This window comes from Triturus cristatus, chromosome 1_1 (genome assembly GCF_964204655.1).
Source record: "Triturus cristatus chromosome 1_1, aTriCri1.1, whole genome shotgun sequence".
Classification (NCBI taxonomy): domain Eukaryota; kingdom Metazoa; phylum Chordata; class Amphibia; order Caudata; family Salamandridae; genus Triturus; species Triturus cristatus.
In genome coordinates this window covers 116,120,856-116,147,493 of record NC_140579.1, presented here as the reverse complement: position 1 = coordinate 116,147,493, position 26,638 = coordinate 116,120,856, and the positions used below count along the sequence as shown (strand labels likewise).

Sequence of the window (26,638 nt, the reverse complement as noted above, 5' to 3'; positions counted from 1 at the left end):
GTCTCCCGGGGGGTCCGGAGACTGGTGGGGGGGGGCGCCGGGAAAGGTGGAGGTTGGGCCTTCGGGGGACTCGACTGGGACTCTCTCTGCCCTCCCTGGTTCCCTCCCCCTCTCTGGCGGGGTGGTCCCTGACTGGCTCGGGGGTATTCTCCTACAATGCTCCGGGGGACCCGGGTGTTGGTCCAGCGGTCTGCTTCCACAGCCAGCTTCCGGGGATCGGTAAGTTTGCTGTCGAGCAGATGCTGGCGTAGTTCCACAAAGCAGTTCGCAGCCAGGTGTTCCCACAACATGAGGTCGGTAAGTTCCTCGAGGGTGGTGACCTTGCTGCCCTTGATCCACCCATCAAAGGCCCGACTGAAAAAGTTTACATACTCCACCCAGGTGGTGCCCGGGATCTTCCTGCAGTCCCGGAATCGCTGACGGTACATCTCTGGGGTGAGGCCGTACCTAGTGAGGAGAGCCTCTTTCATGTGGCTGTAGGAGGTCTGCAGGGAGAGGGGTAGGTCGAGCAGGGTGTCCCTTCCTTCGCTCAGAAACCGTTCCCACAGCCCTGCCCCCCAGTCCTTCTGCGGGACCCGATGAGAGGTCATGGCGACCTCGTAGGCCCTGAACCATTGTTGAATGTCATCATTTTTATAATATTCTTTGACCACGTCCTTGGGGATGTGGACCTTCTGTTCCGCAGGGGAGGCCGCCTCTCGGTTCCCCGGGGGCCTCCCTTCCTCGTTTCTGGCTTTGAGCTCGATCTCCTTCAAGCTGCGTTCGTGCTCTAGTTGGAGCTTCTTCTCTTCCAATTCGCCTTGTACGCGCATTTGTTCTACTGCTAGCTTTTTTTCCGCTAATTTCAATTCGCCTTCGATTTTGAGTTTGGCCAACTCGAGATCGTGATTGCGACTTCTCTCTCTGTCTGCGAGTTCTTCCGGGGACAGGCCCCCGTCTGGCACGAAGCCTCGCACCTGATTGCTGCTGCTTTCGCCTTGGGGGGGTTCTGCTTCGTCGTGTCGCTCCCCCATGCCTTCTGGGCGGGAGGCCCCGGCATCCACCCAAGCTTTCAGTGCTTTCTGCAAATCTTCTTTGGTGTTGAGACCGGTGGTAGCGATTTTAAGTTCTTTGCAGAATTGCTTCAGTTCTTTGTGCGTGTATTCTTCTAGTTGTTCCACCTGGAACACCCTGTTGGTGTTGGTTTCTGCGGGGCTCATGGCGCTTCCTTCTGCCATCTTTGTCGGTAGTGCGTCAGTCGTTCACGGTACGATCTCTAGGTTATGGGCCCGAATCCCGTCGCTTGCCACCAATGTTAGAAGGCGACCTCAGAGGGGCCCGGAGGGGGCCCTGACTGTCCTGAGACCCACCCTCAAAGTATCGTAGCCGGGCACTGGCGGGAGACTCCGCAGGGGAGGAATCTCGTATCTAGGATCGTACACTCGGCACCACACGACAAAGAGACACCACACCGAGGGTTCTTAGGATTCAAGCTTTATCAAATCGAAGTGGTAGGATCTTTATGATCAGCAAGGCAGATATTTACAAGCAGAGCGTGGGCTCAGAGAGTCTTGGCGGGGGTAGGAGGTAGCGGGATAGTCTTTGGGGGGATATGGATCAAATGCAGGAGCGTACCCGGCGCACAGCTCACAATCCTCGAGCTGGGGGATACGCTTGTCGTCGTGGGGTCCGGCGGGACCAAAGAGAGTCTGGGGGAGCCGCGAGTCACTCAGCAGGCTCAAGCACAAGTTCGGAGGTCTTACGATCTTCAGGGAGCCGCGAGTCACTCAGCAGGGCTCCAGCACAAGTTTGGAGGTCTTACGATCTTCAGGGAGCCGCGAGTCACTCAGCAGGCTCAGGTACCAGTTCGGAGGTCTTACGATCTTCGGGGAGCCGCGAGTCACTCAGCAGGGCTCAAGCACAAGTTTGGAGGTCTTACGATCTTCAGGGAGCCGCGAGTCACTCAGCAGGGCTCAGATGTTCCAAGGCGAATCTGCCGGACAGTCCCAGAGCACCCCTTGTTATAGGTCGACCCCTCTTTGATGTCCGGAGTCTGTGCAGGCAGGGTTCTTGTCACCTGGGGGTCGCTTGTCGAGGTTTCCTGCCATTGTCTTTTGATCCTTTCAGGGCCGGGTCGGGAGGAGTCCCAGACACCCAGCAGGCGTGGAGCCAGCCCTCAGGGAGGCCGGAGGGCCGATCGAAACCCATCGTCCCAGGGGAGTTCAGAGGTGCGATAGAAATGGCTCCTCCCTCTCTCATCCCCTGGAAGCGTGATGTCCTCCAGCCGGAGTGGCGCCTTTAGGCCCGGGTTGTGCTGGGGCCGGGCGGCCATCTTGGTGCATGAAGTGGGCACGCGTGCCCGGGGTGGCCGAAAGGAGAGAGGCCATGGACGGGGATGCCCGGGTCGCCTGTGTGTGTTCTGGTGGGGAGGATCGGCTGGGCCGTGTGCTTGGGGTCCCAGGTACCAGGTTAGGTAGTGCGAGGACAGGAAGAGCCATGCTACGAGGCCGGATCTAACACTCAGTTTAGGCATCGCTTGGTTATTTAAAGTCAATTTTTACAGCTCTGCATTAGGAAGGGGCGTGGCTGGACACCAAAGAATATGGTGGCATCCTGCGATGTGAGCAGACACAGACACTACAATTCCTAGAAAGACGGCGAACCCACACTAATATCTAAGACGCCGTGTACTGGGAAGCCCTGGGGACTATACTAGAATGAGCATTGGCACCAAGGGGGAGTTCCTCAGTGGTGGTCTGCGGAGCAGCCCGGCGTGGTGAAGGAGGGTGCGGGAGTCGGAAAGGGGAGGAGCCGCAGACATCGAATCATCTAATAATGTGCAATCCATCCGCAGAGAAATCCCCACATTTCAGTTCATACTGGTCACATTGTAGCAAAGGTGACGGATGTGGAAATAAGATGGGACAATTAACCTCAGAGGGAAACAGAAATCTGGGCACTTTGCCAGAAACTGTTTGACTTGGAGGATAAAAGTCATAGAGACAATATTCGCATCCTAGGAGTCCCTGAGAAATCAGAATAAGATGATGGGCCCAATTCCCAAAGGTAAACTTAGACCAAACCTCAAATTTTATGACTTTGGGAATTCACAGAGGGCATTTATGACTATTGTCTTTAAGTACGCACTCGGGATGGATCTCCGCCCTGAGTGCAAACATAAAGAAAGAACACAGCTTTGATTCAAGAGGAACACCTGAGGAAAATGCCGTAGGTAATGGGTGGGTTGTTCATTTTATGTAAGTTTCACAGGTAGAACCGATACGCAACAGGCCGCATACCTCAGCCATCTAAAATAGGGGGTAGGTCAGTGCTTAATTTGAGGTGGTGGTTTCTGGTAGTCAGCACCAATACTTAATTGAAAGCACCGGTGCTCGTGACAGTCTGCTAGAAGGTGGCGCTATCTGGCTAATTTAGAGATGACCACAGCGACAGTTAATTATTAAAAATGAAAATTACCTGCCACCCAAGACATTCATATGGCTTTTGGGGCCTGAAATAGTCCGAATTGTTACACTTATAGGAGTGTGATGGTGTGTAGTTGTGTTGGTACTGTCATTGGCAGCGCTGGCAGGGGCAATGGGTGGTGTAAGCTACAGTGGCCTCCTGATAGGAGCCCTGGCACTTATATATATATATTTTTTAACTAAGCACTGGAAGCTACACCCATACATACAAAGTTACTGTACTGGCTACATCATACGTGATCAGATGAGGACGGTAGATATGCATTTGTCAATCTGCAAACAGGAGACACTTATCTTATTGCTGGATCAATATATGCCCCTGTAGGTACTAAATCACACTTCCTCTCTAAGGCGTCCTTTGGTAAAACGGAGGTTGTGATTGGGGGAGATCGGAAGTTATCTCTCTACCCCATGATAGGCAGGTCAGGTGAGCAGCATTCGAAACATGACAAGAACCATTGTTTTTGAGGGACTTCATTTCTGAGTTTGCCCTAGTAGATCACTAGTGGCTGATACACACTAGATAAAGGGACTACAGTTTCACTTCCTGTGTTCAGGGAACACGTACCAGGATTAATGATTTTTTAGGAAAGTCTAATGTTTCACAAGATATGGTGGGCGCCATGGTTGCACCTGGGGAACTTTCCTATCAAGATTTGGTGAAGATCAAATTGCCCCTTGGAGCTTGAATATGTCATTATATAGGGACCCTTCAGATAAACAAATTACTACTCCATCGCGTTTGATGCTTTCTGGAGGGGTTCAAGTACAATCACTGTCCATATTGTGGGAACCGTAGAAGGCGTGCATCAGAGGAGAGATAATGAAAGACTCGACCAAGGCCAAGAAACTGGCAGAAAGTTCGAAATGATGGACAGAAGCCAAGATCTAACAACTCACACCTGTGCCTGCTCTCCCAGTGCAATCACTCTTAGGGAACTGACCATGGCCAAATATGACATTAATGACATTTACTTGGCCCAGGCTGAGAAAGTATTGTGATTCTGGCAGGGATGTGAGGCGAGAAAGCTGGACATTTACTAGCTGCTGATCCTAAACAAAGGGAAGCCAGCAGAACAGCCCCCACCATTGGGAATAAACAGGCGGCATTAATGATAAACCCAAGTTACATCACCCAAGAGTTTCATGGTTTTTATAAACTGCTATAAAGATCCACAGTTACTGGTGCTCAGGCAGAAGAGGACAATAACCGGCCGCACCTGAGCTCTCCGCAGCTCCTACGAAGCCGCGATTGATGGTAGGAAAGAGGGAGATAGCACAAGCGATTGATGACATGGAGGAGGGAGATAGCACAAGTGATTGATGATATGGAAGAGGGAGATAGCGCAAGCAATCGATGACATGGAAGAGGTAGATAGCATAAGTGATTGCTGACATTAAGAAGAGGGACATAGCTCAAGTGATCGATGACATGGAAGAGGGAGATTGTGCAAGCGATTGATGACATGGAAGAGGGAGATAGCACAAGTGCCTGATGACATGGAGGAGGGAGATAGCACAAGCGATTGATGATATGAAAGAGGGAGATAGCGCAAGCAATCGATGACATGGAAGAGGGAGATAGCATAAGTGATTGCTGACATTAAGAAGAGGGACAGAGCCCAAGCGATCGATGACATGGGAGAGGGAGATTGTGCAAGCGATTTATGACATGAAAGAGGGAGATAGCACAAGTGATTGCTGGCATTAAGGGGAGGGACATAGCACAAGCAATTGCTGACATGAAAGAAGGAGATAGCGCAAGTGATCGATGACATGGAAGAGGGAGATTGCACTATTGATCAATGGCTTGAAAGAGGAAGCTAGCGCAAGCGATCGATGACATGTAAGAGGGAGATAGCACAAGTGATCGATGACAAGAACGAGGAAGATAGCACAAGCAATCAATGACATGAAAGAGGGAGATTGTGCAAGAGATTGAGGACATGCAAGAGCACATAGCGTAAGCGATGGATGACATGAAAGAGAGAGATAGTGCAAATCGATTACGAGGGAGAGGGAGATAGTGCAAGAGATCGATGACATGAAAGAGGGAGATAATGCAAGCGATCGATGACTTGAAAGAGGGAGATAGCTCAAGTGATCGATGACATGAAAGGGGGAGGTTGCGCAAGCAATAGATAACATGCAAGAGCAGATAGCGTAATTAATCGATGTCATGAAAAAGGGAGATAGTGCAAGCAATTGATTACAAGGAACAGGGAGATAGCGCAAGCGACCGATGACATGTAAGAGGGAGATAGCAGAAGTGATAGATGACAAGAAGTAGGGAGATAGGGAAAGTGATCAATGACATGAAAGAGGGAGATAGTTAAAGCGATTGATGAAATGAAGGTAGGGAGAGCACTGAGGAAGACAGTTACCCTGTAGAATTCTACAACATCACTAAGCCCATGTCTGTTCCTCTGTTGTGCATGGTCTTTAGTGAAGCACTTGAGACTAGAAGACTGCCCCTGATTGCAATAAAGCCTGAATTACTTTGATTCCCAAACTGAAGAGAGACCTGCTAGATGGCAACATTTCCAGGCGAATCTCCACACTAATCCGGTAGGGTTTGTCCCAGGAATCTCCTCATCCAAACATTCACACCTCCTTTCTAAGGTTGGGCGTAACCACATACTTCAGTGTAGCGTAATAGTATGGAATAACCTGAGAATTCAGTGAGGGGACGGAAAATAACGTGAGAAAAGTAATTTTGCATTTTGCATTTAGTGCTATTTCTTAGCACAAAAATTTCCCTTTGCATCTAAAATGGGTGTGAGAGAGCATTTTGCGCTAGGAGATAGCCCTAAATGCAGCAGAACACAAATAGCAAGTGCTCGTGCTCACTCCCTCAACGGGGAACAGCCATTACAACGCGGTTTTTACCACGTAGTGCAGTTACATCGCATGCGTTACAACGCATGCGATGTTACAACGCTATGCCATTACAACGCACGTCTGTATATCGACTTGCGCTAGATGGCGTGCTAACATTACAAATAGTGTAGTTTACTATCCCAACACCTTCCCTACTGTTAAGTGGACTGGTTTTGGAATAGTAAATTACACTTTTTTAATGTCAGCATGCCATCTAGCGCAAGGCGTTGGAATGGCATAGCGTTGTAACATCGCATGCGTTGTAACGCACGCGATGTAACTGCACGCGTGGTAAAAACCCGTGTTGTAATGTCATACATCCTCACTCAATGTGCTCTTGGGGTAGGATTTTTCCTCAACTTACTCTCAACATTTGGTGCTATTTTCTGGGTGCAAAATGCCCTCTGGCATGCAAAATGTACACGAGGATACATTTGTGCTAAGAATTAGCACTATATGCAGTAGATCACGCATAGCAGGCGTGAGCAGGTGCTCGGAAAATGAACTGTTGCGGTGGTATTTTTCCCCGGCAAATTGCTCATAATCACACAAGCTGGAGTAAACACATCATTATTGGTAATTCCGCATCAAAGAATAATGCACTATTACCAAAATTACTCCAATTACTCTGGTGTAATTGAAATTCCACCCAGGCCTACTCCTGCCCCAAGTATTATGGCAAGTTAAGGACAATCTAGAAGAGAAGTTTCTTCTCTCATTTGATAACAAGAAGGTATTCAATAGCGTGGAGTTGGGATATCTCGTTCTTAGAGTGGCTGGGATGGGTTTTGGAACTTTTGGTCACAACTTTTTAATATGGATTGGGGAATGTCCTGAGAGCCCTTGTAATCTGTTACATGAGGATGAATTACTTCACCCTATTCGCTGTTCCTTCGTGGGAGCGATAAGGTTGTCCCCTGTCCCCCTTCTTGTTTCTTCTAGTGCTTGAACCATTGGCCATAGCCAGGTGACAAGATGGCCAGATAGCAGGAGTGATGACAGTGGCGGGTGAACAGAAGACATTTCTTCATGCAGATGACGTACTGATAACACTGCCATGCCCGAAAACATCATTGGAAGCACTGATGAATCTGATTGATGTTTGTTGGGTTTTCTGGGCTACCTTATCAATTGGTGTAAATGTGAAGCTCTACCAGTGTGGTGGACAGCGACACAGGTTACAGTGGGAAATCTCCCTTTAAATGGGAAGAGAAAAAAACCTAGATTGATGACTGCCAAGTTATATGCCGCTACTAAAATGGGAGGACTGGAATGACCACATATGGAACCCTATTGGCCGCCCATCATCTATCTCATTCAGTGAATATGATTAAAACTTTAATGTGACCCAATGTGTTTTCTCTTGGGACAACACCTTCTGAGGTCAGAGGAGGATTTGGGGATTTGGGGCCTTTATGGGATACTCAAGACCCTAACTCATTTTCGCAGTCCGTCCGTGATGCCTGGCATACAGCTCACATGTTGCTGGGAAGTTTCGGAGTACCTTAATTTTAAAGGCCTTCTCTGGTATAAATCATTGATGAGAATAGGAAGGGAAGAAGTCAGGTGGGAGGAGTGAAAAGGCTGTAAGTAGGGGTCGGCGGAACTTTCGGAATTTCACTCCGTGGAATTCCACCAAGTTACATAAAACTCGTCAAGATTCTGCAGACTTCTGCGAATCAACGGACTTCGGCACGTCACGTTGCTTGCGCCGATATTTTGAACTCTGAGCTTGTTCTTTTCTGTAAACTGAATGTCACAACGCAGTATGTCAAGAGCAGCTGCTTCTTTCTGCTGCTAGAGTAGATTGTCTACTAGAGCAGAAGCTGTCTCAGCGTGAATGGTCACGACCTGCCGTGACTGATCGTATTGAAAAAAGTTGCCAGGAGGTGTTCGAGCGCCCAAAAAGTGAGCTAAGGGATGCAAATTCTCACTCACATTCGCCAACTTAACGTTGCCGAGCCGTGCAAGAAAAAACTCTGCCACACAGATTTGCCCGAATTCCATACTCCAAACAGTATGCAGAGTGAGCAAAACTTCACGAACTCCACCGGCGGAGCGGAATAGTTCACCCACGGCTAGTTGTAAGATACACTGTTTAATGGACTGGTTGCAATTGGGGTGGTTCAAGTTGTTTAGGGACCTTCAATATTGTTTTAATGTCCCACAAACTCAAATTTGGAGATATACTCAACTGACCCAAGCCCTAAAAGATAAATTAGGGAAGGAACCATATGCAAAAATACCATCCCCTGTTCAGCGGTATATGTGTACCTGAAAAGAATATGGCGGAACAATACAAGGACTTTATTCTCTTCTCATCTCCCAGAATCAATCAATCAATCAATCAATCAGTCAATCAATCAGTCAATCAATCAGGGGTTTATAAAGCGAGCTACTCACCTGTGAGTGTCTCAAGGCACGGGGGTGCAACTCCAGGTCAGTCGAAGGGCCAGGTCTTGAGGCTCTTCCTGAAGGTGTGCAGGGTGGGAGAGCGTCTGGTGTTGACTGGGAGTTTGTTTCAGGTCTTTGCTGCGACGTATGAGAAGGCTCTTCCACCTGCTCTGGTTCTGCGGATGCGTGGGGTCTCTACCAGTGCGAGGTCAGCAGAGCGAAGGTTCCTTTTGGGTACGTGGAAGGAGACTGTTGTTGTGGTATTTGGGTCTGATGTTGTGAAGGGTTTTGTAGGTGTGGGTGAGTAGCTTGAAGGTTACTCTCTTCTCAATGGGGAGCCAGTGGAGGTCTCGTAGGTGCAGGGTCATGTGATCATGTCATGGGGTTCCGAGAATGAATCTGGCCGCGGTGTTCTGGATGGTTTGGAGCTTGTGTAGCAGGGTTTTGTTGATTCCGGTGGAGAGGGCGTTACCATGGTCCAGTCTGCTTGTTAGGTTTGCATGGGTGACAGTCTTTCTGCATTTGTGGGGAATCCACTTGAAGGTCTTTCGGAGGATGCAGAGGGAGTTGAAGCAGGTCGAGGCAATGGCGTTGATCTGGTGGGTCATGGTGTGGGAGAAGTCTAGGATGATGCCAAGGTTCCTGGCGTGGTCCGTCGGCGTGGGTGGGTTTCCAAGAGCAGGGGGCCACCAGGAGCTATCCCACGCCATGGGGGAGGGTCCAAGGACAAGGACCTTGGTCTTCTCCGAGTTCAATTTTAGGTAGCTGTTGCTCATCCAGGCTGTGACATCTGTCATTCCTTCTTTAAAGCTGAGTCTGGTGTCTTTGGGGTTCTTCGTGAGAAAGAGGGTGAGCTGAGTGTCGTCGGCGTAAGAAAGTATGCTGAGCCCATGCAGTCTGACAATGGCGGCGAGGGGGGCCATTTAGATGTTTAAAAGCGTGGGGCTGAGTGAGGATCCTTGGGGTACTCCACAGTTGATCTCTGTAGGTTTGGAGAGGAAGGCAGGGAGTCTGATCCTTTGGGTTCTGCCAGAGAGAAAGGAGCGGATCCAGTCGAGGGCAGTTCCTCGTATACCGGCGTCGTGGAGTCTGGCTGCAAGAGTGCGGTGTGAGACGGTGTTGGAGGCCACAGAGGGGTCTATAGGATGAGGGCCGCAATGTGTCCCTGGTCGAGTAGCGTGCGGATGTCATCGGTGGCGGCGAGGAGGGCAGTCTCAGTGCTGTGGTTGCTGCGAAATTAGGACTGGGAGGAGTCGAGGATGGCGTTCTCTTCTATGAAGGTGGTCAGCTCGACGTTGATGAATCTCTTGGTGACTTTGGCTGCACAGGGAAGGAGAGAGATGGGCCAGTAGTTTTTCAGGTCCGTCGGGTCGGCCGGGGGTTTATTCGGAGAAGCTTGACTTCTGCCCGCTTCCAGTCGTGGTGGAATATACCGGATCCGAGGCTGACGTTGATGGTCCGGCCTAGTTCTAAAGCTATGACAGCGGCGGCTCGGTGGTAGATGTGCGGTGGACAGGGGTCCATGGGAACTCCTGAGTTTGTTTTTTTCATGGTCTTGGTGGTGTCTTCAGTGGTAGCAGGTTTCCAGGTGGTGATGATCGGCCGGTTGTCAGTGGTGGAGAGGGTGGTGGTTTAAAGAGTCTGCTCACTGAAGTTGTCATAGAGGGCCTTGATTTTCAGGTGGAAGTAGGAGAAGAGCTTGTTGTAGAGGTCCTGGGATGGAGGGACATCCGTGGCTTCACTGGGGGGTTTGGAGAACTGCTGTATGATGTTGAAGAGTTCTTTTGCGTTACTTACGTTGGAGTGGATTTTGTTCTTGATAAAGGTCCTCTTGGTGGTCCTTACTTTTATTTATTGGGAAAAAAATCAAGGACTTCAAATTACAGGAATACAAACATTCAACGCACTTAAGTTGACCACCTGGCCAATACTTACCCAAACCGCCAATAAAGTCAGCCTAATGTCTGATCTCCGTTATGGATCTTGTAATGGACGACATTTGCCCTTATTCCTGTACTTCCGGGTCGTGTGAAAGCCAATCTCAGAAATACTTCCTGTGAGTTGAGGCTCTGGTGGGAAATGCTGTTACAAGCACAATTTGAGGACAAAGGCTAGGGCATTGTTTGAGGAAGTATTGGGTCAATTCTTGGAAACCTAGAAAAGCTGGAAGGGGACTAGTTCCTTTTGTGGGTTGTACTCTGTTTTATTTTTTATATTTCATATATAGGGACCAGGACATAGGAAGGGTGCAAGACAGGGGTATGGGAGAGGGTTACACAGGGGGGCATCATATTAGGTTTGGACTGCGGATTCTTTCCATTATACCTATCCCTTGTCAATGGATCACTGTCTTTAGCTATGTTGTGGCAAACCATAGAGTCCATCATTTCAGGCTGTCTCTGCTGTATACAAGACGTGGGGACTGCATAATGTCTTACATTGGTGAACCTAGCACATGAGTTGCAGTGTGGTAAGATGCTACTTTGTGTTTCTAGGATGTTGTATTCTATATACATGCATAGTGGTACTGTATGCTAATAAAGAGTTGATATAAAAAAGAGTTCTGCATTCGATACTTATTTATCTTTGGCGGCTGCACTTTTTGTGAATAGTTATTGTTAGAAATTGGAGTATTAGCGGAGGGAGAATAGAACGCACCTCAAATAGTAAATATAATCATTGCCAGGATAAACCACTAACATCAAGAAATACACCTGTGCGTAAGCCTCTAACTTAGAGGCAGTGGTTAGAGTATTTATAGAATACTGAAAAAGTAATAAAGTGAAAACAGAACACAAAAAAATCACAAACCAATTTAGAAAAATAGAGAGTGTCTTAATAAATGACACCACAGCAACAAAAACCCAAGAAGTAAAACCGGAGATATGAATTTTTAAATTTGAACTAAAAATAGCGACAAAAAGCACAAAGCACCAACCGCGGTTTTCTGCTCACACTAGGCTCAATCAAAGCCAAAAGTCAAGGCAAACGACAATGGATACAGGGACCAGGTTCATCCTCATGGAAGGTTTACATTCATACTTAGAAACTTTTATGGAGAAAAAGTGGTCATTGAGAAGTTGCCGAAGGGGAAAGCTGCAAGCTGGATCCGAAGAGGGCGCTCGATGATGGTGAACTTCTAATGAGCGTTATCATGATGAGGTCATCAACGAATGTGGGAAAGCTCCGAGTGTGCAAAGTCCGTGCCCTGGAAACCCTTAGCTTTGATTGGATGATGCTCGTCGTCAGTCCAGAAGTAGACCTCTACTTTCTGATTTTGAAACTCTTCTGGAAATCAGATCTCCTTCAGCAGAGAAAAAACTAGCAAGTTGAGGTTGACCAGCGGTTCGACATCGATGGCTGCAGCTTCGATGGCAGTCCTAGTCTCTGTCACTTTTACATGCAAAAATGTGACAAAATATTCCCAGGTCCCACTTCTTGCAGTTTAGGGAAAGAAGGAGCACACTCTAAAACCAGCCAAGGGTCCAGGACCTGGGGGGCACCACGTGGGGGGTACAGCAAAGGCTCGCAGTTGGGTCCATGGTAGGTCCACTAAGAGCTGGTCAGCTGGGCAGCTGCTGGGAGAGAGGCCTCTGAACGTTTGGGTCCCTGTAGCTCAAACAGGGGGTCTGCCAACTGACCCATAGAGTCTCTTCTGGGGCGCTGGCTTCAAGGCAAGCAGGTCCAGTCTTCCTTCAGGTTCTTCAGACAGAAAAGCAGTCCTGATTCCTCACAGGTCCAAGAGTGTTCTGAGGAGAGGTCAGTGAGTCCTCTTTTTTGCCCAGTGCCAGCCTCTGGTGGAGGGCAAGGCTGTGACCACCCACTAAAAGGAGTCTGGTCAGTTCTTCCCCTCCCACTGGGTTTAGTGGCAGACTGACTAGAGAGCCAACACTGAGGCAGGCCTAGGTGTGTGCATTATCTGCTGGTGACAATGTAGGCATCCTTTAAAGCTGGAAAGATGCTGGGCATAGCCCCCAGGACATTATGTCAAGGGAGAAGTCCACCTCCACATACACAGAGCCCTTTGTCCTACAGGTGACAGCTGCACACAATCAGGAAAGCCTTTTGGGTTTAGGCAGGAAAATGGCAACTTTCGAAAAGTGTAATTTTCAAAATAGTAATATAGCAATGGTTGGCAGTCACCGAAAGACCAGAATCACAGAATGTTGAGCTGATGCTGAGTCTCTTTGACCCCCCATGGTGAGATTATTGTCCTGCCCTTCCTAACTCAAATAAGTGCGATGACGTGGCCTGCGCTGGTTGCATCACAGCGCTTTTCTCAGTGACTTTCAGCCATGCTGCACAGCAGATGTGTGCCTAGAAAGCATGTCTGAAAGACCTTCACATTGACAGGGCCAATTGCACGGGCATTTGCGAGATTCATTGGCTTGGAAGTGATAGTGAGAAACAGCCTAGGAGATTTGAAGTGAAGCGAGGATGTGGCGTAACGTCCAGAGCTGTGGACAGATGAATTGGGGAGCCAGGTTCGAATCTCGGGGGTCGGTTGAACACTACCCCGCCTACAACAATGAATGTGTCATTGTGTAATGTAACTGTTGAGCAGTTAAAGCGCTCCAATACCATCGGCTGGTGTTAGCACTATGGCAAGACGAACGACGGAGTGAGCACGCCAATACCATTGCATCGTGGAAAATAAAAATAAACAGGTGCTGTTAGTGTTTTAACAACTTTTACGAAATGCAATTATATTCACATGCATGCTTTTTTGTGGTATGTGTACAAAGGAGACAGCCTGAAAACACAAGTACTCATATGGAGTGCTTGAAACAAAGAACAAAATAGCACAGCATACCGGGAGAAGTGTAAGGAAACAGGTACTTGGTCCATGTGCTATGGGAGGGTCAAACAAAAGAAGAGGGTATGACACCTGCATAACATGACGAATGGCATCAAAGACAATGAGAGCGAAGCTGACGTCTACCAATGGCAGGAGGTGGGCGGCCTCTAAGACCACAGATAGAACACAACACATCTCTTTGAGGCAGTGCATGCATTGTCTAGCCGAGACCTAAAAAGGAATGGTCGATGGGACTTTTGATACACTTCCAGTTCGGCTCCTCCAGTGGGGCAAATATTCAAAGGAAGGGAGGAGGCCTGAAGCTTGGTGATGTAGGCTATCAACCATGGGTCTATTGGTCCCAGTGGAAAGTGGGGCTTAGCCAATGCTTAATGTGTAGTAATGTGAGTGCCAGGGCCTGAGGTATTCCTCAAGGGGCCACCGTGGTTGGCACTACCCGCTGTCCCTGTCAGCACTGTTAAACTAAGCATTACAAAATACAAGTGTGATGTTTTGGAAAATTTCATGTCACCTCAAGCTCAAAGTATTGCCTGGACCAGCTTTAATTTCTGGAAGTACGTTCAACACTTTAGTGATGAGCACTGTGCAAACATAGGCAGACAGCGCCATCTGGTGGCATGCAGCTTTATATACCTTGTGCAGTTTAGGAACAAGTGCCCTTGCCAAGCACCAGCAACTATTCCCATGGGAAAATGGGCATAAACTGAAGGCATGGGGTCAAATGTCCAAGGTCATTGCATGAAGAGTTGTACTATGGCCCAATGGAAATATAATATGAAATACACATCAGGTACCACGTTAAAGCTACTGCATGATCATGTGACCACCATTCTAAGACACCTACATGCCTTGTCACAGCTTCAGGACTGTCTAGATCCAACACCAAGATTGCAACAACATGACCAGCACACAACAGTGACTCTTGCACACGACACCCAACTTTCACAGGCGGCCAATGCTCTGCCTGATCAGGTCACAGGACTGGTCCTGAGCATTCCTTGCAGTTTCCTTTGCCAGAGTGGAGACAGGTCAAACTCTACACAGAGGCGACCCTTCCCAAGACCTTTCTCTTTAGCTCTGTTGTAGGGTCGATGGTCCCAGGCGCAGGTGCCGTCTTTGTGCTGGTGTAGGTCTCTGGAGCAGACGCAGGCGTACTTCAAATGAACAGGCAGACACCATGGGTTTTGTTTCAAAGCCGCTTTTATTACATGCACTACGTCACTAGGACAAAATCAATCTCACCTCATAACACCGAGTATTCACTGCTGAGCCGCACTATTTCCAACAATTGTAAAGAAAAACGTAAGATTCCTACATAGGAATTATTGGACGGCAGCCTCACCTGGATCCCGCCCTCTGGGGCGTGGTTTGAGATGCTCAGAGTCTAGATACGAGGGGCCATATGTAGGTAGCATCACATTTACCGATTCATAAATACCGAATTTTACCGATTCGGTATTTATTAATCGGTAAATGTGATGTAGGTAATCATTCGGTAAATTTTACCGAATCGGAAAAATTCGGTAAATATGAATCGGTATTTACCGATTCGGTAATGAGGCATACCTTCCCATTGATTCCTATGGGCCTGGAGGCCCATAGGAATCAATGAGAAGGTATGCCTCATTACCGAATCGGTAAATACCGATTCGGTAATGGGGGGAGCATATTCAAGGGTGGCAGGGTGTCACATTGACACCCTGTTGCACCCCTTAATCTTGCATGTGTGCACATGTGACGCACATACATGCCCTAAGGGCATGTATGTCTGCCACATGGCACTCTTAAATCTGCAAAAAATTACTTTTTGCAAGGTATTCGTTATTTATCACCAACCTTTATTTGGTGGTAAATAACGAATTTCTAATACTAATTTTCACTCTTCAGAGTGCTTCCTACATCTGTTTTCAGGACTCGGTATTTACCGAATCGGTATTTTACCGATTTCTTAATTTTCGATTTGGTAAATACCGAATCCAGAAATCAGCCCCCTACATCGCAAATGCCTAAATACCGGTCGGTAACGGGATATTTACCGAATTTCGGCCGTTACCGACCAGTATTTGGCTTCCTACATGAGGCCCCAAGTGACCGGAGAGGAAGCTGCCTCTGGACGGTTAATACATTCTGATGAAGTGTTCTTTAAAGAGGCGAGCCTTCAACTCTTTCCTAAGTTGGAGCAGCAAAGGGGTGGTCCTGATGGATACGGGGATGTTGTTTGAGATCCTGGGTGCACAGATACTGGAGCGGTCCTGATGGATACGGGGATGTTGTTTGAGATCCTGGGTGCACAGATACTGGAGCGGTCCTGATGGATACGGGGATGCTGTTCCAGATCCTGGGTGCGCAGATGCTGCAGTGGTCCTGATGGATACGGGGATGTTGTTTGAGATCCTGGGTGCACAGATACTGGAGCGGTCCTGATGGATAGGGGGATGTTGTTCCAGATCCTGGGTGCACAGATACTGGAGCGGTCCTGATGAATACGGGGATGTTGTTTGAGATCCTGGGTGCACAGATACTGGAGCGGTCCTGATGGATACGGGGATGCTGTTCCAGATCCTGGGTGCGCAGATGCTGCAGTGGTACTGATGGATTCGGGGATGTTGTTTGAGATCCTGGGTGCACAGATACTGGAGCGGTCCTGATGGATACGGGGATGCTGTTCCAGATCCTGGGTGCGCAGATGCTGCAGTGGTCCTGATGGATACGGGGATGTTGTTTGAGATCCTGGGTGCAGAAATACTGGAGCGGTCCTGATGGATACGGGGATGTTGTTTGAGATCCTGGGTGCACAGATACTGGAGCGGTCCTGATGAATACGGGGATGTTGTTTGAGATCCTGGGTGCACAGATAGTGGAGCGGTCCTGATGGATACGGGGATGTTGTTTGAGATCAAGTGTGCACAGATAGTGGAGCGGTCCTGATGAATACAGGGATGTTGTTCCTGATCCTGGGTGCACAGATACTGGAGCGGTCCTGATGGATACAGGGATGTTGTTCCTGATCCTGGGTGCACAGATACTGGAGCGGTCCTGATGAATACAGGGATGTTGTTCCTGATCCTGGGTGCACAGATACTGGAGCGGTCCTGATGAATACAGGGATGTTGTTCCTGATCCTGGGTGCACAGATACTGGGGCAGTCCTGATGGATACTGGGTGTTGTTCCAGATCGTGGGTGCACAGATACTGGGGCAGTCCTGATGGATACAGGGATGTTGTTCCAGATCCTGTGTACATGGATACTGCAGGGGTCCTGATGGATACGGGAATGTTGTTTGAGATCCTGGGCGCACAGATACTGGGGTGATATATACAGCGATGTTGTTCTAGATCCTGGGTGCAGACCCTGAAAAGGGCTGCTGCTTATTTACTTTTTCTTCCTTACACTTCTTTGTCTACAGTTTGATCGTGTGCTTGCTGTGAGTGATCCACGAACCACCAGAGATTGGGAGCTTGTTAGCAAGATAAGCCGAGGTGCTGGTGGTGATGGCTTTGTAAATGATGCAGCTGGTTTGGGAGATGGTTTGGGCTAGCAAGGATTTCCAATGGATTTCCATCAGGAAGGGGGTGATATGATCATATTTCTCCGTGCCCTGGATGAGAAGTGCTACCCAGTGTAGGATGCTCTTAGAGGTGCCAGTGTGGAGTCTGAAAAGCCATGACGCAGGGCATTACCACCTTACAGATGTGAAAGCAGGAGAGCTTGAACAGCTGTTATGAAGTGGTTTTTGGAAGAAAAGATTTGAGTTTCTTGAGACGAGAGAGCCGGTACCAGGTCGTCTTTAGTTTCTAGGGTGAATCCAAGTGGCTTGACATTTGACCATAGTTGGGGTTCGAAGCAATCATGGCTCATGCCATTGAGCCAGGTTTGGACTGTATCGTTTTTGTGGTTCTTGCAAATAACAGGAATTCTGTCTCGAGCTCCAGGTAGGCGCTGGCCGTGCAGGTCTGGGAGAAGGCGCAGGCAGTGTTTGAGGCTTTGGAGGAAACTTTCAAGGAGAGTTGTGTTTCGTTAGCACATTGGTGGATCTTGGTGCTGTTACAGGTGAGTAGAGCACCAAGTGACTCCAAGTAAAGGTTGGAGGTGAAAGGAGACAGTATGGAACCCTGGGGAACTCCACCGGTGACAGGGATCTTTTTTATGACCTGAAGGTGCCCGCGTGAACAAATATTTGTAAGTATGAAAGATAGGAGGAGAACCAGAGAAGGGCATTGCCGATGAATGTCATTTGAGACTGGGGCGAGGCTCCTCCGCGAAAGCAGAGGAGCCTCGCCCCATGAGAAAAATAAAATGATAATAACACCATGTTATTACCATTTTATTTTTCCAAACTTGCTCTGTTTAGGTGTGGGCTGGGAGGGGGCTGCCCACAAAGCAGTGGGGGGAGTTGTGGGCACTTTCTAAGTGTGCACGATTGTTTGGCTGGCTGTCTTGGCCGGTCAAACAGTCATGCGCACTTAGCATGTTCTCTACCTCGATGTATTGCACAGCCTGGGTGGAAAACAAGTACAGGCTCCCAGTCCCTGTCTGAGGGCCAGATCACGGTGCTCAGACCAATCATGATGATGCTATCATGCTGGTGACAGCAACTTCGTGATTGGCTTAGGGGAGTCTGCGAGCCTGTGTACTTCCTGTTTCCTGCATCCAACAGAGGAAAGGCAGTGGCTGGCAGGTAAGTTGAGTTTTATTTTTTATTTTTTTTTTAACCCCCCCCCCCCCCCCCCGCCCACCACTACAGCCCTATAGCAGCCGCTACTGCTCTAGGGTGCACATGAGGAAGGAAAGACTGACTGTGTTGAAGGCAGCTGAGAGGTCCAACAATGTCAGGAGGTGGTGGTAATCTTCATCTGTGGCCAAGGGGGCATCGTCCATGATGTGTAAGGTAGCCGTCTCTGTGCTGCAGCGTTTTCAGAAGCCATAGGGGTGTTCGCACAGGAGATGGTTAGCACTGATGTGGTCTTGGACTTGAACATAGACTGCTCTTCCAATGACTTTGCCTGTGGACAATAGGTGAGCGATGGGCCGGTAGTTGAAGCAACTGCGGTGAGTCTGCAGCCAGTGATTCACTCCATCGACTCGGACTTAAATAGGATCTCAGTTCCTATCTTCCTCTTTCCTGAAAATGCCCTGGCTTTAGCCATGACCTGTCTGAACTATCCATACAGCTTTTACATGGAGCTCCCCAAAGACGGCCATAGAAATATATGTTTTATTTACAGTTTAACCTCGCTAACTTTGGGGACCTCAATCCGTGCTGAAATTGAGGTGATTGAGATCCGCATAGTAGGAAGGCGGGTTTGAGTGGGTGGGTGGGTGGTGGGTGTGTCCTGCATGGGATTAGTTGATTGACATGTGTGAGAGCCAGTTGTTTACTATGAGGGGGTTTGTGATCTCGACACTGTGACTATATGTGCTGATGGCTTATAAGTCACAAGTGTCATCAGACAGCAGTTATTACATGTTGTCCAATGTGTATTTCATTTTTCATTTCCAGAAGCTCCTACCACAGCTCCAACCACATCTCCTACCACATCTACAACCACTGCTCCAACCACAGCTCCAACCATTGTACCGACCACAGCTCCAACCACTGCACCGACATGTTCCTGCACCTGTAAGCACATGACAGCCACAGGCTGCGGAAACTGGGACTGCTCCCGCTGCAAAGGTGAGAACAGCCAGATTTCACGTAGACAAATTTCAGACCCTTTTCTGGCAGAAAAAGGTACAAATGTGTTGCCTTTTAGGCAGGTTCTTCTCTTCAAAACTACATTTCCAGATACAAAATTGAGTGTCTTTTCATAGACCTGCAACAAATGCACCAGAAAAGATGATACCTGCAGTTTTCTGTTCAATCCTGAAAACCATCCTCTAAGTCTGGGCCCTAAACCCAAAACATATTTAAGCTGCTCTTCGAATGATGGCTCATATTGAATTTTGGAGTTTGATAGCTTTTTGTATTTCTGTTTTTCCAGTGGGCACTTCCTGCTGTGGCTGTTATTTCTCTAGCCCTGTAGAGGTGTTTTACTGTGGTAAAGCTTTTCCTGACATTGCTGTCAGTAACTTTGTCTTATGCATTGGAGTGATTGGCGTTCTAGTACAATATTGAGAATTAATGTAGTCTAGGCAAACTATTCTAACAGAATGGTGACAACAATATCATGGGGATAAGTATATACTGGTAATTATGGCTCTATGTACATTCTTAGCTTCACATCTATTTATCTTGATGATATGTATATCATCAAGGTACAAAGTTGTGAAGTTTACAATCGTAGATCTATACTTACCTAAATAGCTGTACCTTCATGATATTGTATTAGTCAATAATCAATATTCTGGATACCTTATTTTTGCATCGCTCATTATTGTGACTTACAACAGGGTGGTCGCTGCTAGTAATCCTTCAAGGTGCGGTCTCCATTAGGATTATCACTGATGATGTCACTACTGCAACAATCCTCAAGGTCATCAGGACTTTGGCACTATTTTCTTCGAACAAAAGTAGCTCTTGTTATAGAAAGGTTTGGGGAGCCCTGTCTTAGTGAGATTGGGGGGACACCCTGCAATCTTTTGCTGCAGGGAATGTTCTTCATGGGCTTGTTGGAGCTCCTCAATGGGCATATGTACAACAGAATGAAGTAGCGTGGCGTTGAGCAAACATTGCTAACGCCACGCTTCTCCATTCTGAAAATGCAGGAATGCGCCGTATTCACAAGAATGCGTCGCACCCCTGTGTTTCTCCTAGCGCTGGCGCTGAGTTCAGCAGCGTAGCACCAACACAGGCTCACTTGCACCATAGTGAAAGGGTGTCTGTGTTGTGGGAAATGATTGTTTATGTACAGGAAGGTCCCCCTTCCTACACATAAACAATCATTCTTGGCGTTTTGAAACTTCTATGTGTGCTGCTTAGTGTAGCGCACATGGAAGTTGCAAAACGCCAAGGAGACATAAAGCATTTCTCCTTGTTTCTCCTGTTTAAGACAAGGATTTCCATTGGGCTTAGTTTTGGCGCTACCTCCTATTTATGCTGCCCTTATAAATAGGGGGCAGCGTCAAAATGAATGGGTGTTGCAGTGGAACACCCACCGCAACACCCATTGCCCTCCCCTTTAACGCTAACTACAGCGTGAAAATGGGTCTTATTTACAAGGCAGCATTAAACCACGTAAAGTGACTTAACGCTGCCTTGTAAATAAGGCAAGGCCCCATTGTGACATTGTGGTGGCGATAGGGGCTTGTAAATATGCCCAAGTCTCTTAACAGAGATCAAAATGCAGACACATTTTGGTGGCGTACTATGTTATGTTTGTTGGTGTACCATGTTATGGTTACGGTGTACCATGTTATGTTTTTTGGTGTACTATGTTATGTTTCTTGGTGTACCATGTTATGTATGGTGGTTTAACATGTTATGTTTGCGAGTGTACCATGTTATGTTTGGTGGTGTACCATGTTATGTTTGGTGGCGTGCCATGTATGTTTATTGGCGTACCATGTTATTTTTGGTGGTGTACCATGTTTTGTTTGGTGGTGTACCATGCTATGTTTGTTGGTGTACCATGTTATGTTTGGTGGCGTACCATGTTATGTTTGTTGGCGTACTATGTTATGTTTGTTGTCATTTAAATATATTATTTTTAGATTTATATAGCACAGCTTATCACCTGTGAGGGTATCCAGGTGCTGTCCATCGGCACGTCGAGTGATTTGCCTAGAATCACAGGCGGTTGAGCTGCCGCCTAGAATCGAACCCCAGCACCCGGGTCAGCAGCTCTGGCAGCTGAGCCTCATCCTCTCTATTTTACCATGTTATGTTCAGTGGTGTACCATGTTATGCTTGGTGGTTTTGCCATGTTATGTTTATTGGTGTACCATGTTACGCTTGGTGGTTTTGCCATGTTATGTTTATTGGTGTACCATGTTATGGTTACGCAGAGACATTTTTTGTGGTTTAGCATGTTATGCTTGTTGGTGTACCATGTTATGTTTGTTGGTGCTCCATGTTTTGTTTGGTGGTGTACCATGTTATGTTTGGTGGTGTACCATGTTATGTTTGTTGGTGTACCATGTTTTGTTTGGTGGTGTACCATGTTATGTTTGTTGGTGTACCATGTTATGTTTGGTGGTGTACCATGTTATGTTTGTTGGCATACCATATTATGTTTGCTGGTGTACCATGTTATGCTTGGCGGTGTATCATGTTATGTTTGTTGGTGTACCATCTTTTGTTTGTTGGTGTACCATCTTATGTTTATTGGTGTACCATGTTTTTTATTGGTTTACCATGTTATGTTTATTGGTGTACCATGTTATGTTTGTTGTTGTACCATGTTATGTTATGCAGAGACATGTTTTGTGGTTTAGCATGTTATGCCTGTTGGTGTACCATGTTATGTTTGTTGGTGGACCATGTTTTGTTTGGTGGTGTACCATGTTATGTTTGGTGGTGTACCATGTTATGTTTGTTGGTGTACCATGTTTTGTGTGGTGGTGTACCATGTTATGTTTGTTGGTGTACCATGTTATGTTTGGTGGTGTACCATTTTATGTTTGTTGGCGTACCATATTATGTTTGCTGGTGTACCATGTTATGCTTGGCGGTGTATCATGTTATGTTTGTTGGTGTACCATGTTATGTTTGTTGGTGTACCATGTTATGTTTATTGGTGTACCATGTTATGCTTGGTGCTGAACCATATTATGTTTTCTGGTGTACCATGTTATGTTTGGTGGTGCACCATGTTTTGTTTGTTGGTGTACCACGTTATGTTTGTTGGTGTACCATGTTCTGTTTGGTGGTGTAGCATGTTATGTTTATTGGTGTACCATGTTTTGTTTATTGGTGTACCACGTTAAGTTTGTTGATGTACCATGTTTTGTTTGTTGGTGTACCCTATTATGTTTTTGCTGGTGTACCATTTTATGTTTGTTGGTGTACCATGTTATGTTTATTGGTGTACCATGTTTTGTTTATAGGTGTACCATGTTATGCTTGGTGCTGAACCATGTTATGTTTGCTGATGTACCATATTATGTTTGGTCGTGTACCATGTTATGTTTGTTGCTGTACCATGTTATGCTTGGTGGTGTACCATGTTATGGTTACGCAGAGACATTTTTGGTGGTGTAGCATGTTATGTTTGTTGGTTTACCATGCTTCGTTTGTTGGTGTACCACGTTATGTTTGTTGGTGTACCATGTTTTGTTTGTTGGTGTACCATGTTTTGTTTGTTGGTGTACCACATTATGTTTGGTGGTGTACCATGTTATGTTTGATGGTGTACCAAGTTATGTTTGTTGGTGTACCATGTTATGTTTATTGATGTACCATGTTATGCTTGGTGCTCAACCATGTTAGGTTTGCTGGTGTACCATGTTATGTTTGGTTGTGTACCATGTTATGTTTGGTGGTGTACCATGTTATGTTTGGTAGTGTACCATGTTATGCTTGGTGGTGTACCATGTTATGTTTGTTGGGGTACCATGTTATGTTTGTTGGTGTACCATGTTATGTTTAGTGGTGTACAATGTTATGGTTATGCAGAGACATTTTTAGTGGTGTAGCATGTTATGTTTGTTGGTGTAGCATGTTATGCTTACGCAGATACATTTTTGGTGGTGTGGCACTTTGTGTTTGTTGGTGTACCATGTTATGTTTATTGGTGTACAATGTTATGTTTATTGGTTTACCATGTTATACTTGGTGCTGAACTATGTTATGTTTGTTGGTGTACCATGTTATGTTTAGGGGTGTACAATGTTCTGGTTTCGAAGAGACATTTTTAGTGGTGTAGCATGTTATGTTTGTTGGTGTAGCATGTTATGCTTACGCAGACACATTTCTGGTGGTGTAGCACTTTATGTTTGTTGGTGTACCATGTTATAATTGTTGGTGTACCATGTTATGTGTGTTGGTGTACCATTTTATGGTTACGCAGAGGCATTTTAGGTGGTGTAGCACATTATGTTTGTTGTTGTACCATGTTTTATTTGTTAGTGTACAATGTTATATTTAGCTGCAGCCTAATATCTCAACAGCTTGGTAAACAAACTGTTCAAACTCTCTCTGGATTCAAGCTAGCATGGCTGAAGAGGGGTGATGCCACGAAACTGTTCCAGGACGCTTGTTTCCGCTCCAGGTAGCACCTGGCCTAGCAGTTCGGGCTGGACTGTTCACATGAGCAGTATGGTCAAGGCTGAATTGCAGATGGCTGGGTTAAAACTGGAATGGCATAGTGGGCTTAAAAACAACGATGGATTTAATCCAGATCTCTTGACTGTGGGTTAGTGTTTGACATTGTTCAGCATTCTGTCCATCAATTATTCTTTTTGTGTGCTGTTACTGGGGCTGTGGCTAGGTTTACAGACATTAGAGAGTTGAGTGTGAGAGTCTGGACAGCTTGCCGACCATGCTGTGGTTGTATTGGGCTGTGTCTCGGTGTACTGATGTCAGATAGTGGTGTGAATGTTCTCTGCACATTTAACTTTTTCGCTGATGTGAATTTCGTTTTGCTTTGACAGCACCAGGGAAGTGTCCTTGCTCCTGTAAGAAGATTACCCCCACAGGCTGCAGTGAGTGGGACTGCTCCAATTGCACAGGTGAGACAGCTGACCCTTTACTCAGACACACCCCGCACTCCTGCAGTGCGACTCTCCCAGGGCTTGTTCTAGACATCTCAGAGCCCAACCCATGACCAGTGGCTACCCAAAGGCCTGACCTGAGCTGTGTTTTCTGGTTCTAGGAGTGATTTACGGTGGTTATACCCCCCTGGAGACCTGCTCCTGCACCTGTAAGAAGAGCGCCTACAATGCCTGCCTCGAGTGGGACTGCTCCCGCTGCACAGGTGAGACTGACACCCTTCACCCATAGCATCCCACAGCCTGTCCCTGCAGGAAGGGTCTGGCACGACCATGTTTGGTCCTTTTAAACCTCTATGTCCAATCACCAGCTCCTGTGTGTCCGCTTCCTCGCCTGGTGTAGTGGAAGATGCTGCGATTGACTAAGCGTCTGGATTCGGTGGGGGCACGAAAGCCACTTTTCAATGTTTTAAACCAATTAAGACATTATACAGCGAACGTAAGGAAGTAGCGCAAGTCAGGCCATGAGGTGCCCACAGCATCTCAGTGTTATCTTATGTTATGTTATGTTAATTGATTTATAAAGCGCAACGGTTACCCTGAGGTGTCCTGGCGCTGTTACCAAATCCTACTAGCTAAATTACCAAGGAGTCGGACTATGGAATGAGCAGGTTTAGTGGACAAATATCCAGGTTTTTAATGCCCTTCTAAAGGACAGCAAATATGGCAGATTTCGGAGCCGAGCCGGAAGATCATTCCAGGCCTTGGCTGCCCCAATGACAAATCTTCGGCCTCCCCAGGAGAGCCTTTTTATCTTGGGGATAGATGCCATTTTCGCACCCAATGAACGCAGATTTCTAGTAGGTATATACCACTTTAAATGCTTTTGCAGATAGTCAGGCCCGGTCCCATGAAGAGCCTTAAAAACAGTACTCAATGTTTTGAAAAGTATCCTCTTCCTGGCTGGAAGCCAGTGTAGCTTCTGAATTTCTTTGGAAATTGGTGCAAATTTCGAGATCCTGGTCAACAGTCTGGCAGCTGCGTTTTGTAGCCTTTGTAGTTTGTTCAGAAAACGTTCCTGAATGTTTAAATAAAGACTGTTGCAGTAGTCAAGCTTCAACATCACCAAGGCAGAGACCACTGTTTTCTGACTTCCTACCGGCAGGAAAGGCAGAATTGTTTTCACAGTCCGCAAAACAAACGTCGTAGAGGAAGAGACTGAGTTAATTTGGGCCCCCAAATTCAGCTTGTCATCCACAATTACTCCCAAATTTTTAACTTTTGAACTGGGACCGAGAGGTTCCCCATACTAGCAGACCACCATTTTGCATTCCAAAAGTTTGGGGCATTTCCAAACATTATGACCTCAGTTTTGTCAGAGTTCAGCTTTAGGCAGTTTTCCGCCATCCAGTGACTCACTGCCATCATGCAGTCATGAAATCTGTTTTCCATGCCACCCTCCTGTCCTGGCTGCAAGGATACCACAATTTGGGTTTCATCTGCGTAGGATGTTAAATCAAAACCCAAGGTCTTAATAATGGGGGCCAGTGAAGACACGTAAATATTAAACAGGGTCAGGCTCAGGGAAGAACCCTGACGGACTCCGCAAGGAAAGATAAATGGTCTTGAACAGAATTCACCCATGGAAACCACCTGAGATCTATCAGCAAGGAAGGATTTTATAAGATTCCAGGCCTTGCCCTGAAGTCCGCATGCCCTTAGCCGATCCAACAAACGCTGATGGTGGACCGTGTCAAAAGCAGCGGATAGATCTAATAATATCAAGGCTGCCCTTCCTCCCGAATCTACAGCTCTTCTGAGCATCCGTGCCAATTCTGTGCTGTGGCCACTTCGGAAACCATACTGCGTTTCATCCAACGTCTGAGATCTGAGAAGACAGGCCCCTAGTTGTGTATTAAGGGCCTTTTCAACCATTTTGGCTGGTAACGGGAGCCTAGATATTGGGCGAAAGTTAGAGGGTTCCATTGAGTCTAAGTTGGTTTTTTTTAAAGAGGGGTAAGATTGATGCCTTTTTCCAGAGCCTGGGAAAACATCCGGTCTCAATCATAGAATTAAACACTGGAGTAAGAGCCAGTGTGACCAATACAGCATCCCAGAGTCCTGAAAAAGCTTAATGAAGACACCTAGGAGCCTGTTTCCATGGCCTTTGTGCTGCCGGTGCATCCCTTTATGTGAAGCACCGGCGACGCAGTGTGCCGGCCCATATTTACAAGGCAATGCAAAGCCTCCCTGCGTGGCTTTTTGTGTCCTTGCAAATACGGCCACTTCTCATGCATCACTTTGCGTGAAAGGGGCATGCCGTGGGTGTTGCTGTGGGTGTTCCTATACAACACCTATGGATTCTGCTGCACTTCCTGACTTGGGTACCTGGGAAGGCGTCAGAATCCTGTGTCTCCCAGGGGAGGCATAAGGGAGTGCCTTCTCCTTATTTTTTCCTCTTTCAATGCATGATGCATTCTGCAGCATGCATGA

The 26,638-nt window shown here is 47.1% G+C and overlaps 1 protein-coding gene across 1 annotated transcript in view; it reads left to right on the top strand.

Annotated features, from left to right (window-relative positions):
• LOC146869711 (uncharacterized) overlaps nucleotides 1–26,638 on the top strand; it is a 340,761-nt gene that overhangs the window by 151,197 nt on the left and 162,926 nt on the right. Inside the window, exons 8-10 of the mRNA XM_085612911.1 lie at nucleotides 19,059–19,232; nucleotides 24,089–24,166; nucleotides 24,310–24,411. Of these exons, the coding sequence (XP_085469037.1) occupies nucleotides 19,059–19,232; nucleotides 24,089–24,166; nucleotides 24,310–24,411 (354 nt within the window). The remainder of the gene's footprint in view (nucleotides 1–19,058; nucleotides 19,233–24,088; nucleotides 24,167–24,309; nucleotides 24,412–26,638) is intronic.